General features: G+C 41.9%; 1 protein-coding gene across 50 annotated transcripts in view; it reads right to left on the reverse strand.

Moving 5' to 3' along the window:
• Nucleotides 1-3,588: 3,588 nt before the first annotated feature.
• The window catches only part of SCAPER (S-phase cyclin A associated protein in the ER), a 521,075-nt gene continuing 507,782 nt past the window's right edge, over nucleotides 3,589-16,881 (reverse strand). For 48 of the 50 annotated variants that reach the window (XR_011439156.1, XR_011439026.1, XM_070267830.1 and 45 more), the window contains 3 exons: nucleotides 9,724-9,915; nucleotides 7,264-7,315; nucleotides 3,589-4,806 (listed from right to left, as the gene is read on the reverse strand). Coding sequence is in view for 47 of the 50 variants with exons in the window: in XM_070267830.1 (XP_070123931.1) it covers nucleotides 4,703-4,806; nucleotides 7,264-7,315; nucleotides 9,724-9,915 (348 nt within the window). In the remaining 3 variants the exon portion in view is untranslated. 50 annotated transcript variants of the gene reach the window in all.

Consider the following 16,881-nt stretch of genomic DNA (forward strand, 5'->3'; position numbering starts at 1 on the left):
GAACGTCAAGGTGATGCTAGCACAAAAATTAAATAGAACATTCCATTTATTCAGGACTTACTTAGGAAATGGTGCTGCAAACTTAGAGATAAGGGAAGAGATATGTAGGGTTAATGAGGACCAGCTTTACCTCTGGAGTGCCCAGAAACGGTTTTAATAATCAGAGTTAGGTTTTTTGAGGCTTCGTTCCCTTAACTTAGACCATTCCCTCCCAAACAGACATAGAGATATTTCCTTTTACCTTCTGGCTGGCTATGGGATAGGGGGCTAACCTTCCCAGAAGTCTTACTTTCAAAAACTTTTGATTTGTCCAGAATATTGGATTTTGTCATTTTTTAGAAGGAAATAGGTTCTTGAATAAAGAATTTCCTTAATGGTTGTTGTTAGCTCTGCATTTTTACCTTTGACAGACTACAGTATTTTGATGCTACAAATGGAAACCTCTGCCCATCTAATTATAGTCATCTCTTCCCTTGTCATCCATAGATCAAAAATCTAATTCCCGTTTTTGATGTTTGTGTATGTCTGTTTTTGAATATTGGGAAATTACCCAGATGAAAGTGGTTACTGTGTATTGGGATGTCTGCATCTATCTGTATTACTGTAGAAAACATCACAAGCTCTTCTCGTGTAGTTTGTTACTAGCCACCCAAAGAGCTGCATCGTTTACCTTGTGGGTTTCCAGGGAAAGGGTTTGACTTTGAAACCTTATTACAATGGTCCCTGGTGAGGTGTCAGATCTACGGTTGGTTAGTTACATTAATAAATATCAATTTTTACTGGTTCCCAGGTCATCTTTAAACATCTTCTGTAATACAGTAGGGATTTCCTTGTAAATTAAATTACCTGTAACGGTTACAAGTGTTGTATTTTATGCTTACTGAACTTTTATAGTGAGATACCCAATTGTGTAGTAAAAGGCAGTTCAATAAAAAAGGCCATAGGTGGAAAATGGAAGTTAGTTATTTAACTAGATTCATTTTAGAATAAGATTTTCTCAGAAGATTTATCTAATAATTTGGATAGCTCTGTGTAATTGAGGCAGGAAAGGGATTCCCAGAGATGGAAAAGTTTATGGCTATTATACCACAAAGTTTAATACATATTGAAAGGCTGCATAATTCTGGGAAATTCAGTCCCTTTAGCAGTATTCGCAATGAGCTTTAGTATTTAATGGGTTGTGGAACAGAAATCAGACTTTCAGTTTTGAATATGTAATAATTTAAGGCTTAGTTTTGTCAGAGCTGCAAATACTGGGTTGAGATAAGGTATTGTCTAAGAGCGTTCCCTAGAAAATGTGAGATTCTGCCACTGCTGCCGAGGGGAGGGCATAAATTGCCACACATTTCGTTAGCTGTGTTTTCCCATACAAGTGTTCACCAAAGAGAACAAGAGAATTAGCTGAATAATAGCATGATAGAGAGAGGAAACAGTGACTGAATAATAAACTATTTGCAGAGAAGTTCCCAATGGAGTTGTGATAAAAGCAGGAAATTCAGAGTTTATTAAGCTGATGTAGGGAAGATTAGAGGCTTTTAAATATGGGTCTGATTGATGTAAAGGTAAACTTTTTTCAAGATACGGGATTCAGTGCAATAACGAGGATTGTGTGACCAATTATAGACTATCACCTTGTTGATGGAGACTGCGTGGAAGATCCAGATAAATGGAGCTAGACTGACAGTAGTGTGTAAGGGGAGAGAAAAAGGGCACAAGGAAACACTCCACTGGGATCCAGATGTGGAGTAGGGTGTGAAGTAGCTCAATTTATAAAGAACGTTTGGGGCCCCACAGCAATCATGCTGGAGACGCAGGAGTGCTAGGTGAGTTCAGCCTTGGGATGAGGGCACCTCCTGGTCAGGAAGGTCAGCAGCAGGGAGTGAGCGGAGGAGTAGGAGTTAAGGAAGGCTGAGTTTCCCGACTGGAAAACAGAATATTTAAGGGAGTGGTTTGAGTACAGAAGGCAGGAGACCCTTGTGTTGGGGGCGTGGGAACAGCTAGAGAGAAGTGGAAGAACAGGGGTGGTGAGGAGTAATCCTTTCCCAGATTAATGAGACCCGAGAATTTAGAAAGCATGGCAAGGAGCTCTGAAAGAAATGACCCAGGTGGTTTGCCCAGATGCGCTCGGAAAGCAAGGAAAAAATAGTAGGGGAGGCGAGGTCCGGACCTAGGCTCAACAGAAGCCAGGTTCAGGGTTCGAGGTCATGGCGCCCCCGACTGCCTGGAGGGAGGGAGAGGATCCGGAACTCGGCAGGAAGCGGCTCCAACATCCTGTTGGGCGTCCGGGGTGACGAGCCCTGCAGAGCTCCCGGGAAAGCAAGCTGCCGCCAGGAGCAGGAAATTCGGTTGGGCAACGGCATTGGGCATTCAAATGTCGCTATTCCCGGACCTCGGGCAGCTTTTTCCTATTTGGCTCAAATTGTGGGCTCTAAAGCCCGGGAGAATTTGTTGCTTTGGCCCCGGCTGTGCCCAGGCGCAGTCAGCTTTACAAGCTGGACCCAGCAGAGGCCTTTCGCCTCCTCCTGGCGTGGTCCACCTGTGGCCCCTGAGCCTCGAGAGATCCAGGATGCGGCCCCCGCCCCGGGAGAAAGCCAGTGCGTGGCACTCGTCCCCGCAAATTCGAGCAAGATGTGCCGGCGCTCACCTGCGCGCGGCGCTCTCCCCACCCCTGGAGACTTCAGAGGTCATAAAACCCAGGGGAGTTAGAGCCTAAATCACTCTGGCCCGGCGGAACGAACGTTGAAGGAGAGACTTGAGACCTACAGAAACCGCGCCGGTCGGGAGTCACCGAGGCGCCCCCAAACCCGGTCCTCGCAGGCTCCCCAGCCAGGTGGAGCCGGGTTTGTCTTTTATCAACCCCTCTCCCCTCCCGGACGAGGGGGACAAGTGAGACCATTCAATTAAATGTTTAATTGCGAATTCTGGTATCGTTTCTGGGAGGTTAATCACAGCTAGCTCAATTATTTATGGTTTTTTGGCAAATTTCCGACCAGATAAGAAGTATATTCTATTGTGGAGCTTCTTGCAGGAAATCCTATAAATATTTGATTATTCCTTTCAGCTACAGGGATTCTGCGTCCACACCACAAGACGCTTGGGGCAAACGGGATTTGGGAACTATCTCCTGGTTGGGGCGCCCTGGACGGCTCCTGGTTGCCGAAGGAGCAGGCACGAACACCTGCCTCCTCCCGCTACCTCGGGCCGCCTTGGATCCGGGGCCGCCGTCCGGGAGGAGGGTGCGGGCGCCGGAGCCCGGCCCCTTGGCCTCCCGGGGCGCGGCGCACAGCCCCGCCGCGCGGCTCCAGGTGTTTCTGCGCGCGCCGCGGCGGGAGTCGTGGGTCCTGGGTCCTGCTCCCCGGCGCTCCCGGCCGAGTCGCCGCCCGAGCCCTGGGTGTGGGCTCCGCCGAGGCGGGAGGAGCTTCCCGAGAGCCGGTCCCACTGGCTTCGGAGCTGGCGGTCCCGGCCCTCCGGCCCCGGGAAGACTCTCGGGTCGGGGCCCCGGCTAGGCTGCGACCCCGCCGCCCTAGCGTGCGGAAGACGCGGGGCCCCGCGGCTGCGGGAGGACGGAGCGCACAAGGATGCGTTAGCCTTTTTTTTTTTTTTTAATTTATTTTCTCTCGATTTGCAAAGAAGTAACAACAGCACATACGTAACTTGGCAGCTTTGTGAGGCTCCAAAAGAAGTGTCCTGAACAATAGGTAGGTAAGTTTGTTTTTAAGAAACCTGCATTTTTCCAGCCTCCCTCCCATAGTCTTGAATCTGATACATATTCAGACCAATTATTTCCAACCAGATCTTTTTTCTTGGTGATGTTTGATCCTTAGCCGACAGAATTATTACCGATGTCACTCAGTGAACGGCTTAGGACTGACCATTGGCTTACGGTGGAGAAACGGTGAGAACAAGACGTGAAAACTCTCCGGGCAAGCATTTCTCACTTTCACTGTGAGCCGCGCACTGAAGTGGTTTAAAACTTTTATTCAGAGCCATTGGGACCTGTTTTACATTTACTTCAGCGTTGCTTTATTTTACAGTTATTTGAGAAAATACTTCAAGGTGATTCACTGTGGTTGATCTTCTTGCATCACTAATTTTTACTCTGGAAAATAATTTCAGTTCAGCAATGCTATAGGAGGCTCAGTATTGGCTGCTAGGGAAGTTTCGGCAGACCAAGGAATACAGTGCTCCAAATTCATTTCAAATAGCCGCTAAAATGTATTACATAACAGAATGTAAAAGTGTTACAAACATCTTTACTCCAAAAAGGGAAATTTATAGCAGGTTGACTTTAAGTCTTTAAGATACTTCCGGAGTTGGAGTTAACATTCTTTTCAAATTTGTATTGCCTTAACAACAAAAGTCACCATTGCAAACAGAATGTTATTTTATTACAAGAAGAACAAAAGAAACTTGCTAATTTTATGTCTAATTTCACCCATATTACAAATACAAAGTATATATTATCATAGGATGGAAGTTACCAAACTCCGAAATACGGTGCATAAATGAGATAAATTCAACTTGCAGAATTAGAAAGAACATTAAAGTATCTACAGTCATTATAAATAGTGCAAAGTATATACCATATCTACAGTGCCAGGGAGAGTATAAACATGTGAAAATGAGTTTAAGAAACAGAACGTTTGTTTGAACAATTTAAAATATTAATGAGAGTACCCAAATACAAAATCAACCAAAACATTTATTTTTTCTCTTTCTTTAAGAAAAACTGTCGGGCTTCTTCCCAGGCCTGCCGAGGAAATCTGTTAGCCAGCTCAAGATAGTCTTGGGAACCAAGGCATTTTCCTGAGAGAAAAAAAGAAAAGAGTTGAATTAAAATGAGTTCACTTCTTCAAAGTTTAAGAAATTAAAATTATTTTGAGGGGCCAGCCCAGTGGCAAAGCAGTTAAGTGCACACGGTTCCGCTTCAGCGGCCCAGGGTTTGCAGGTTTGGATCCTGGGTGCGGATATGGCACCGCTTGACAGGCCATGCTGTGGCAGGCATCCCACATATAAAGTAGAGGAAGATGGCCACGGATGTTAGCTCAGGGCCAGTCTTCCTCAGCAGAAAGAGGAGGATTGGCAGCAGTTAGGGCAGGGCTAATCTTCCTCAAAAAAAAAAAAAAATTATTTTGATATGAGTACAAAATGGAGACATACACTTCAAATAAATTATGATACAAGTTTATGTAAGATCAATCTATATCTATAGTATAAAATATATAATATATATTTTAATCATAATCTATTCTGTTCTAACATATTCAGACATTAACCCCTACATAAAAGATTACAAAAAAAGAATTGGTTTTGGACTCCAGAGTAAGAAAATAGAGAAAAAATAAGCATGTTGAACAAAATAAAATGATAGTCATATATTCCATCCTTGAAAGGGTAAGTCTGTACATAAACTTCACAGTTGTTTTCTAAAATAGTCTGTTTAATTTAAAGCATGATTTTAGTTTAAATATAACTTTAAAATGCTCAAATCTGGCATTCAGAGGGAACAATTAGCTTTATTGGCTATCGATGTAGGCAAAACAAACACAGAGCTGGGCAGTCATTGAGCAAGGAGTATTTGAAAACCAGAATTCTTCCTCGGCACTAAGAACATGGTGCTACCAGAAGCTGCTTTAACACTTAGAATTTAGAGGTTCACCTGGGCAATGAACTCAAAACATCTTGAAACATTTTATGGGCACTTAATCTAAGCAAAAGGGGAACAGATGTCTAAGGTGCAAACTGGCAACTTAATGAGGCATTATCATTTTTTTTAATCAAGTAAGCATATTATGAGCTGTCACCAATATAGTGATGACTCTTTCTGAGGAAAGCAGAGACCAATTCTCCATTTGCTGTTTTGTGGATTAAGCCTATGTTAATTGGGGAAAGCATGAAACTCAGAGAAGATGGTCCCTGGGAAAAGAAAGAAGGTCAAAACTCCCACGGGCCTCAGCCCACCGAGCACACAGGCAGCCCAAGGACTCCGCCTGCCAGATATGAAGCAAATGGTGACTCATCCTTAAGGTCAGGAGAAAGAGGAGGAAAAAAGAATGTCTGTACTTCTTACTGGCAAAAAATTGCTGTATAATTAAAACTAAATACATTAGAAGGTTTTCTAGGTATTTTCACATACTAAAAATTAAAAAAATTATTTTGTAAGAAATAACACATTATGCTGATCAATAGCTTTTAAAAAAAAGAGGCTGTGACTGAGGGCAGAACTGAACTTGCACACTAATTCTGACTTAGACAAACGGTGCTGACTATGATGTTGACTTGAATTTCTAAAAAGGAACATAGCTTTCTGTTTACTTCGCTGAGTCAATAAAACATGACAATTTTTCATGATATTGTTACAATTTTAGTTATATTCTCTTCTAGGTATTTTTCAACACCTGCTCACTATAGATAACTTTTTTTTGGTGTGTGTGTGACGGAGTCCAAAGTGAGCCCCCAGCAAGTAAGGGCAACTTGGTGGGTGCCCCAGAGGGTTCTGCTGTCTCTGGCCACTTTAAAGACTATCAAACTAATGGAAGAATTAGGGAAAATCTGGATTAGGGTCTCATTAATCAGAGATACCGCCATGCAGCCAGACAAAGAGCAACTTGTACTTCTCAATTACAGTCTGGGTAGCAGAATATTTAAAAAAATAAAAATTCACTTTACAATTCTGTATCTCCAGCTCTGATCACAGGAAACACCTCAGTAGGAATGCTACAGGAAAAAAAGCTTATTAATTTTTTGGCACTTGAATTCTGCTAATCTGATGGCTGTCTTCTCCATATAAAACAATTTTACATTTTCAATTTAATAAATTCGTGTACTTGAATTAAGGGGGAAAATATGGGCTACTATTATTGGTAATTTTATTCTGAATATGCACAGGGTAAAACCTATGTGATTTTAGCGTTTATATGAGTAATGTAGGTCAATATTAATGATCTGATTGTCTCCTGCATTACAAAGTGGCTCTTTAGTAATTATTCACCATTTATTACATCTTGCATGAGGTGAGTATAAATTACACAAAGATGTTTTGTGCTTTTCTTTTACTTCCATAGATTTGTCTGTATATTCTGATGCACTCACACTTGATTACAAAATCAATTTCTTTACTCACTGAATTATCCTTGATATCTGAATCTCAAATATTTTAGGTGATAGAATAAGTTGATTTCTCTAACGGTTCCATAGGGAGGAGTGAGAAACATGTCCATTCAGCTAACAAATGCAAGATATTTCATATCAACAGAGACGTACCTTTGGACTGATCAGACTGGTTATCTGCCTGACCTGGAGTCTGTGCAAAATCCTGTATGAGATGAAAAACGTGTTTTTATTCCAATGCCATGAAAAGAGAATTTTGCTGAGGGTGGCTTAAAAAATGGTTCTGAATTCCGAGACAACTATTTTTGCATGAATACTTTGGAGCCCAAATATAAAAGCCGAAGAAACTGATGTTATGTAGTTCAGGTTCTCATAAATTAAAAATAAATAGTGATGACTGTTGAATCTTGTATCACCAAGGGCCAGGTTGCAGCCTACTGTGGAAACTACAACTTTATTTTGCATCTAACAAACTAAATGCTTTAGCCAAATTTATTGTCTTAGAATATTGACAGATTTTTAACATTTTTTAAAAGCATAACTATAAAAGCCCTTATATATTCTGCAGCTAAATCTTAAAGTCTGGTAATTTTACTTTTAGATGGAAAGTGAAAAATGTCTTATATAATATGTAAATTTGCAGAAATCTATAACAAACTATCAGCTCCTATTTTTAATATCATTTTCTGGTGACTATTAAGAATCTAACACATGGAGACCTTGAAGAACCATTTTATAGACTAAAATCCAATGTATATTCATCCCCTTGAGCATAATTATTTATAGAAAAAACCCACTTCATTTAACTCCACTAACACTGTCTCAAACAAGCAAGAAAATTGCAATAAATTTCTGTAGCATTTACAAAATTTGTTAAAATGTATGTTAAATGTATTACATTTCATTAAACTACATTTAAATGTGTATTAAATGTAATAGAAAAGAGTAGATTTAGAAGTACTTTGAGATCAATACCAGATGAAAACAAGTAATATATATGATCTTCACTTTAGATTCTGATATCATTTGTATTTTATAAACTGTTTTCCAAGCAGTTGAAAATGTAAGGGACTAAGCTGGTACAGATGCAACACTGTCTGTGCTCAGCCATCACTGTCTTGGTTGAGGCCTCTCTGCACGCCGCCCCAATGGCAGTCCCTAGCCCCCTTTCCTGCTTTACTTTTCTCCACAGCACTTAACACCATCTGACATGCTATTTGTTTTACTTATTTATTTGTTTTTGGTTTGACCCACTTTAATGAAAGATCTATAAAGGCAGGAATTTTTATCTGTCTTATTGATTTCTGTATCCAACTAGAGCAGTGCCTAACATACTGCAGGCACTCAAAAATTATCTGTTGAATGAAAGAATGAATAATCTGAATTTAAAAAGATCACAATCTTAAAATTCTTTATAATGTATTTTCTATTTAATTTAATCCTAAGGCTCTAAGAATATATGAAGAATCTTGAATGTTGATATGATGGTTATATAAGACTTTATTAAGATTTTAATTTAACGATAAGACATTTTTTGAAAATCCATACCCTACCTATAGATCTGAATAACCTTGAAAATTTTTCCAGAAAATGGAACCCAGGTTCAAACAGAACAATTAAGCTGAAAATAAAACTTTCTAAATATAATTGATATAGTTGTGTTTATTCTAAGTTGATCGCTTAATAGAGGATAGTTTAAAAAATGTAAAGCACTAACTGCTGTCTGAGGGGAAGAAGGTTCGGGGCCTCTTTAGCCATCTCAACCAGCGGGGCACTACCACAGCCTTTCAGCAGTGATATAGGTGTATTAGCCAGAGTAAAGAACAACACTAATATAGAGATCTGCTTTCTGTTTCATTATTATAAACAGAAAACATTGTCTATTAATCACATATGCGTCATGGAGCAAAAACACATTGGTTTTATGATGGAAGATTTTCAGCAAATAATGATCTACAATGATAGGGAAAAAATATCAGAGGATTAACTATTAGCAAATGTTAAAGAATAGCCAACTTGATTTTTCTCCTGTCAGTTGACTGAGTTAATTTAGATACAAAAATATTGCTTTGCTTTGCTACAGCACTAATTCTGATTCTAGTCTTACAGAATTTAACTGGATCAGAAAAATGTAAGGCCGTACTTAAAAGTTTTAGATTTTTTAAAAAAGCAATATGATAGGTTTTTATTACACACAAAGATGTATGTGTGTGTGTGTGTATATATATATATTTAAAAATTTAAAAATAAACTGAAGTTTTACTTGTTCTTGAGCGATCACTGTCTATTCCCTATAACTATTCTAAAAGCAAGGTGAATGGAGCAGACTTAAAGAAGTCGGCAATCTTTTAAAAATATTTCCTTAGTGCATGTTTACCATTTCATTAACTGGAAAAATATCCTTTGCTTGAAATCCTCCAAGTAGAAATTATACAACACACAACCCCAGTTTTGCTCTCCTGATATTTTAGAAATTAATTTTCAAGCACAGAAACATGTGAAGGTTTTAAAATGTACTGTGGATGGCAAGAATAAACAGCTGGTTCACTTTTACTTTTCAATCACATTAGCTTATACATAAAGCCAGAGAATTAGGCATAACACAGAAGGTACCTGAATGAACGTGGCCAGTAAAACACAGCTCATCTCTTGCTCCAGAATGATTTTGTTCTGATGATTGTTGTAACAAGCAGCGATAAGTGAAGGGAACAGCACTTTGATCAGCCGTGGGTCACTGAAATATTGGAAGGGCAACTGGCAGAGCTTCTGCAGCACCGTCGGGTGGCGGCCAGACTGTACAATTACCTGAAACAGAGGAGGAATCCCAGGTCAACTGCCAAACAGCCCTCGCCTTCACCTCCCGACCCCTCACACCCCCAGGACAGTGTCAGTAAGAACCATGGAGAAGACGCTGAAGAAGTGTAAGGAGGAAAAAAAAGGCTCCTAACTCCTCACCAGAGCTTAATTTAAGTGATATTTGAAAGGAGCAGAAAATAAATTAATCTCATTTCCTAACCTAAGGAAAATATTCCAAAAGTTATGCAGCCATTTAACAATTATTATAATCCATGATAAAGGGTACAGCTGCTATGGAGAGAGGATGCCTATGAAATGGATTCACACACACTGCTTTAACAAAGTGCACCTCCCCACCCCAACTCCCCACCATACACGCAGAGTAGCCATATTCCTTAAAATCTGCAAAGAGCTCACTGACAAGAAAGATACCCACTCCTCTAGCCCTGCCCACAGCCATCGTCCTCTAGCCTAGCTCATGATAGATACTGAATGTAGACAGATCTATTCTGTATGCAGACAAGCCCTGGAAAGAAAAGGGGATTGTAAGGGGAATGGGAACGGTTTCAGCAAGCAGTCTCCAAAAGATCCTTCCTCCAATCCATACTCCTTATCTGTGTTTCCATCAGTGCCATTGAGCTAAAAGGAGAATTGTTTAGATAAATGAGACTGTTGTCTTCAAGCAGTCTAGGTTTACAACTGTGTACATTTTAAGAAATGGGGCAATGCAATTAATGGGCTTGCAGGGAAGCCCTCCTAATTTACTCCCTAGGCCTACATGATAAACTAAGAAATGTCAAAATCAGATCTGTTTCAAGTAACCCTGACTAGACACTTCTAATATGAAAGAGCTGGGTGACCCAAAGCTCAATTCTTGGTATAGGAGGAAGCTCATGGAAGGTTAGGAACACTGTAAAATCTAAGGTCAGGACTGTAAATTGTACTTGGAAAAACACAATTTTACAGGTACACACCCAGACAGGACTGCATTCAAATTAAAACCAGAAGGACAGAATGAAACAGCAGAGGCAAGAGAAACATAAATTACAGGGATTTACAAGTTTTCAAAGCACTTTTAACAATACTTTAAGAACACACTCTCAGATGATAATGCAGTTTGGTTTAAGAACAAAATCAACAAAGTAATAGTTCACATATTTTAGTTCAATAGCTAAAATGACATCAAAAACCTTTAGAGAATGTTGATAGGGACTTGTTAATACCTTCAAATCCAGCAGGAATTTTAAAGACTCTCAGTGTGACAATTCAGCACATGGCTATGTGCTGCCATTTCTGACACTGGCTGAGAAAAATATGCCCTATCATGTACTTTATTGATAAAACATTTACTTAAATCTTTATTTTAGTTATTATCTATAAATTTTGTAGCACAGCCAAATGATCACCACTTTAGAATTTATAACGATATCATTATTAGAAGTCTCCTTCCTCGCTTTGGACAAAAATTAAGAACAAGTTTTTTCTTTGCAACTTCATTGTTAAAATACTATTATTGGAAGATTCACTAATTGAAAAGATATTAAACTGGCCAGCATGTTAACTCAAAGACAGCAACACCTGGTTCCTGGAAAATGAGCACAGAACATGAGAGCTTAACCGGAACTTACTCTACCCAGTCTCCTGACCCTTTCTGGGGTAAAGCAGAGTCCCTTAGGGGCCTGTCAGTTTGCTCCAGGAACAGAGCTGGCTGTCAGTTGCCTTTTGATGAAGTGAGTTTACAGAGGTCAGCAGCAGTGTAGTGAGATGACCCGCCAGAGGCCACTACTTTTAAGTACCTGGGCTGCAGAAGACACAAATGGAGGTAGGAAGTTTGGTTACCTTGGAGCAAGGAGTTCCACCCATAGGACCACCTATGGCAGAACTTAACCAGGTTACAGGTAAGGGGTCCACCAGGGTTGGTGAGAGCCATACCCCCTGGCTTGGCTGTAAGCTAGAGAAGGACATCTAGTTGGCACTGTCCTTCAAACCACATTTCAAACATTGTTGGGGAAACAGGATTAGGAGGTCCAGGAAGGGCCATCCTGTAGCACTGAGGCATGGTGGGTGAGACCACTCCTGGGTAACTCAGGTGGGCTTGTGGCACAGAGGGGTGGCAGCTTGATGTCATGAGCATAGCTGAATGGTCAGCTGAGCTAGGCTAAAGCACTTTCTGTAGGGGCAGGGAGGCAAGGCTGGGATGCACACAGCCTGACCTTGATTCTCAGGGCCTGAGGCACTGGGAGAGAGTTGCCTGAGAGGCTTTTGACAGGTAGGGGGTGAAGGTAGGGCTCAGTTTTGTTTCGTCTAGTTATTCACTCCCAGGTCCTAGAGTGGTCAAACGTCACCTGACCGCTCAAGCTTTCCAAAGTCAGTAGAAAGTCAATAGAGAGTCATCATAGGACATGAACGTGTTGCTGAATGAAAGGAATACACACAATTAAGGGAAATCTCATATTTACAATATGTTTTCCCTCTATCTGTCTTCCTGATGGAGCTGTAACTAAATCAATAACTGATGTTTATCCAGACAAAGGGATGCCTTTTTTTTTTTAGGAAGATTAGCCCTGAGCTAACATCTGCTGCCAATCCTCCTCCTTTTGCTGAGGAAGACTGGCCTTGAGCTAACATTTGTGGCCATCTTCCTCTACTTTATGTGGGACGCCAGGCCTAAGGTGGGCACCACCCTGAGCTTGGCTAGGCCAGCTGACCCTCCTTTCAGGGCACAAAGGCCAATATAAACATAAAGGGGCTTCCACAGAGCCCCTTTCCAGAGCACTGCACCAAGGGGAGGGAGAGGTCTGGCTCTAGATTTCTTTGGTGGTCAAAATCATCAGAGATAGCAGGTAGGCAGCTGGTATGGCCCTGATAATAATGAGAAACCCCCTCTCAAGTATGATGTTCACTTTCAGATGCAGAGCAGGGCTCCAAGGAAACCAAGGGAATTTCCAGCAACATTCAGATCAAAAGAGATTGAAATTGAACTTTCCACTTGCTCTTAGGTGCAATTCTAAAATAGGTATTAACTAAAGAACTAAGAGATCTGGGTTCCTGCCTTTACTCTAGTCACCAACTAGTTGTGTGACCCTGGACAAACTGCTCAATTGCTCTGGGTTTTAAAGTGGTGAATTAAAAAAAAAAAACCACTTTGTATTGAAATATAACATGCACACCCATTAAGCAATTAAGTGAATAGCTCAATTTTCATAAAGTGAACATACTGTGTTACTAGTACCCAAATAAAGAGAACATGACCAAAGATGTTGGATCTTTACAGATATTCTTTCTCACTGAAAATAAGATTCCTACATTTTGAATTTAAAACAAATCATACAGAAACTATTTGACTGTATTAGAACATAAGAGAGAGTACTCCAAGGCCTTCTTGGATCTGTCCTTGATCATTCTCTGGAGACAGGATCATGGGCACAAGGCCACTCCTCTGGTCTTTTAAGCAGAGGCTACTGGGCATAATTCTACAATCACTGAAGAAGGGCACCTTTTACCCAAATGCCCTGGTAGTCACCACTTTTTCCTTTAGTATCATTGGTGAGGGATTGGGGGGGGTGGGGAGGGAGAGGAGGAGATAGAAGGGAGAGAGAAGGAGAGGGAAAGACTCACATTTCTTCTTCTTTTTGGAACTGTTAACATTATTAAAATTCTGGGAAATTTTAGAAAAACGAAAGGGGCTTTAGAAAAAGCAAAGTTGTATGTTGCCAGTGGGTGCTATAGCCTGGTAGAAAGACAGCCAGGAGGATCTGAATGCTGGCATTAAAAAGGAATCTGGTAAAGAAAAAAAAAAAAAGGAAAGAAAGAAAGAATCTGGAGTAGACAAGTGGACATGCTGATTCTTTCATCTGCTGACCCCTGACACCCACTAGGCCTTCTGGCTCCAATCTTTGTGCTTTCTACCAGGTGAAGTATAACTTGGATGTACCAAGAGAGAGAGCCAGAAGAGAGCTCTAAATTCAGCAGACATTTACTAAGTGCTTCCTATGCCAGGTGCTATAGAAGACGCAGAAAGGAATCATGCTTTAGCTCTCAGGGAGATGAGGTATGTACACAAACGACAATAATACAAAGGAGCCTGGGTCATCAGAGAGGGGAGAATAAGGAAGAACTGGGGGACCCCAAGGGAGAGAGAGATTACTCCTTACTTAGATGAGCGTGGAAGGCTGCACTGAGAAGGTGCGTTGGACCTTCAAGGCTGCATCAAATCTGGGCACCCGGAAATTGTAGGTGGAGGAATTTTAGGCAGGGAGAAGCAGCTCTTAGATTCAGTACTAACCTGTCTTAGTCTGCTCAGGCTGCTATAACAAAATACCATAGGCTGAGTGGCTTAAACAACAAAAATTTATTTTCTAACCATTCTGGAGCCTGGAAATCTGAGATCAGGGTGCCAGCATGGTTGGGTCTGGTAAGAGCTCTCTTTCTGGTTTTCAGACTTATACCTCACTGTGTTCTCACATGGTCTTTCCTCACTGAGTGTGTGTGGAAAGAGAGATCTCTTTCTCTCTTCCTCCTCTTATAAGGCCACCAATCCTATTGCATTAGGACCCTACCCTATGACCTCATTTAACCTTAATTACTTCCTAAAAGCCCTATCTCCAAGTACAGTCACATTGGAGGTTAAGGTTCAACATATGAATTTTGGAGGAACACATTTCAGTCCATAACACAGCTCTAACTGATTCCTCATTGCCACCAGCCAGAATGTTTCATTAGAAAGGCTATCCTCACTAACCGGGTGTATTTCAGAGTTGACTGGGTCAACTGTCTCTCAGTGGTCATAAGCCATGAATCTGCAGGCTCAAGGATGCATGGTGTTAGGTAGCCCTGGGATCTAGACCTGGCTCTGGTCAGTTAACAAATCTGAACCTCATGGTCCTTTCTATAAAACAGGGGTAGATGGCAGCCTTCAAGGTTTAGATGAGGATCAAATGAGAAAGTGCCTGTGACCACAATGTAAACACCAATGTTAGTTATGAGCATTTGGTTAGCTCACCAGCTCTGCTGCTGAGACTTCTCCTGTAAGATCTGGTTCCTATACACTTGCAGGACCAGAAGTCCCCTCCCAGTGTGAGGCCTAATTAATGCTTTCCATTGTCCCACCTCTACCTCACCATAAGGGCTGCTCATTAGAACAGGGGGTATGGCAGCAGCAGGCCCTGCTCTGGCTGGGACTCGTCAGCAAGCTTCATGCCACCTGGGAAGCCACTGCTGCAGCCTCTCCCTGGCCCTACCTGCACAGGAGAGAGCTATGCAAACAGTGCTGGGGATACCTGCCAGGATCTTGTGGTGGCGGGGTAGGAAATGCATTCTGACAGCTCTGAAAAGAAAATCTCAGCAGAGGCACAGTCCAAGAAACATAGGTAAGTGGCAGAGAGAAGCAGAGGCTTAGCTTACTCCGTGTGTGTGTTTTGAGGCTGTTGTGCTAGACTTGTCAATTTGAAAACAGCAGAAAGGGCCAAAGCTAATAGGCTGGTGTTGTGGGCTCCTGCTTCAGACCCAGGATGAGCTTCCCTCAAAGCACTTAAGGAAAGCCTTAAGCCCAGGAAGTCTTCCCAGGCAACACAGCCAGAGACAGCCTCTCTTTTTCAACCCAAGGACGTGGCAGCAGCTATTACATATTTAGGTGTCTGTAGCTTAATTCCCAGTTCCAGAGGGAAGGAACTGTGTCCTTTACTGTTATGCCCTCCATTGCTCTGCTGGAGGGCTAGGGTCATCAAAGTTACTGGAATGAATGAATCAAAACCATAGAGGGTCCCTAGCTAACAAACTCATCTGTGCCTTGCCTTGGGGGAGAATCACACCACATCTCTTCTCATGAGGTACAGATGCCATTCTCTGACTTGGAGGCCTCAGTGGTCTCCACATCATGTTGCCTTAGGTCTACATATCTAGTCCTTTGTTATAGACTGAATGTTTGTGTTCCCCCTCAATACATATGTTGAAATCCTAATCCCCAATGTGATGCCATCAGGAAGTGACGCCTTTGGGAGGTGATCAGGTCATGAGAGTGGAGCCCTCATGAGGGATTAGTGACCTTATAAAAGAGACCCCAGAGAGCTCTCCAGTTCTCTTTATGTTAGTTGAGGATACAATGAGAAGCTGGTAGTCTGAAACCTGGAAGAGGGCCCTCCTCAGAACCTCAACAGACTGGCACCCTGATCTCAAACTTCCAGCCTCCAGGACTGTGAGAAACTTTGGAACTGTGGAACTTTGTTATTGCAGTCCAAACTGACTAAGACATCCCTAAAGAATAGATTTGGTGATAAGCTGTCTCTTACCCTAGAAGGAAGTTGGGCTTGGGATCCTCAGGGTCTTGGGCACCAACTCAGGGTTCTCTGGACTGGTTGTAAAGAAAGGTCTAGAAAAGATCTTCCCCCTTTGTGGTTGGTAGGTGACACTGGTCTCTCACTTGGTTTGAAGGAGTGTAAAGTCTTCTGGAACAACACATCACCAGAACCTCAGCAAAATCCAACACAGCAGGAAGCCTGTCACTGGCAGAGACAGTACTCAATAGTCTATAAAGCCCCTCTACCTACATTATCTGAGTCTCTAAACACCTTCTGAAGTGAGCAGACAAGGATAACTATACTCTTTTATAAGAGGAAATCTAATGCTCAGAAAGTTTAAGAGACTTGTTCCAGGTCCCCCCAGCCAGTCACTGGTGGAGCTGGGCCTGGAAAACTCTTATGACTCTGAGTGCTGGCTTCTCTCTCACTTCTCAGGCCCATCCAGGGTATCAGACTCATGAGGCTACCCCTTCCCGGGCAGAGGGGCTCTCTGTCACCAGGCTGAGCTCATTCTCATGACTGGCTGCCAGCCAGCTTCTCACATGACTTTGCCAGCCCACATGAAGATGAGTATGAAATACAGCCATTCTAAATGGACTAAACCAACTGACATACACAGATTAAACCAACACAAAAGGTCTTTCTTCAAAAACCTATATTCTAGTTGGCTAGGTATCAA

Source organism: Equus caballus, chromosome 1 (genome assembly GCF_041296265.1).
Source record: "Equus caballus isolate H_3958 breed thoroughbred chromosome 1, TB-T2T, whole genome shotgun sequence".
In the NCBI taxonomy this organism is placed as follows: domain Eukaryota; kingdom Metazoa; phylum Chordata; class Mammalia; order Perissodactyla; family Equidae; genus Equus; species Equus caballus.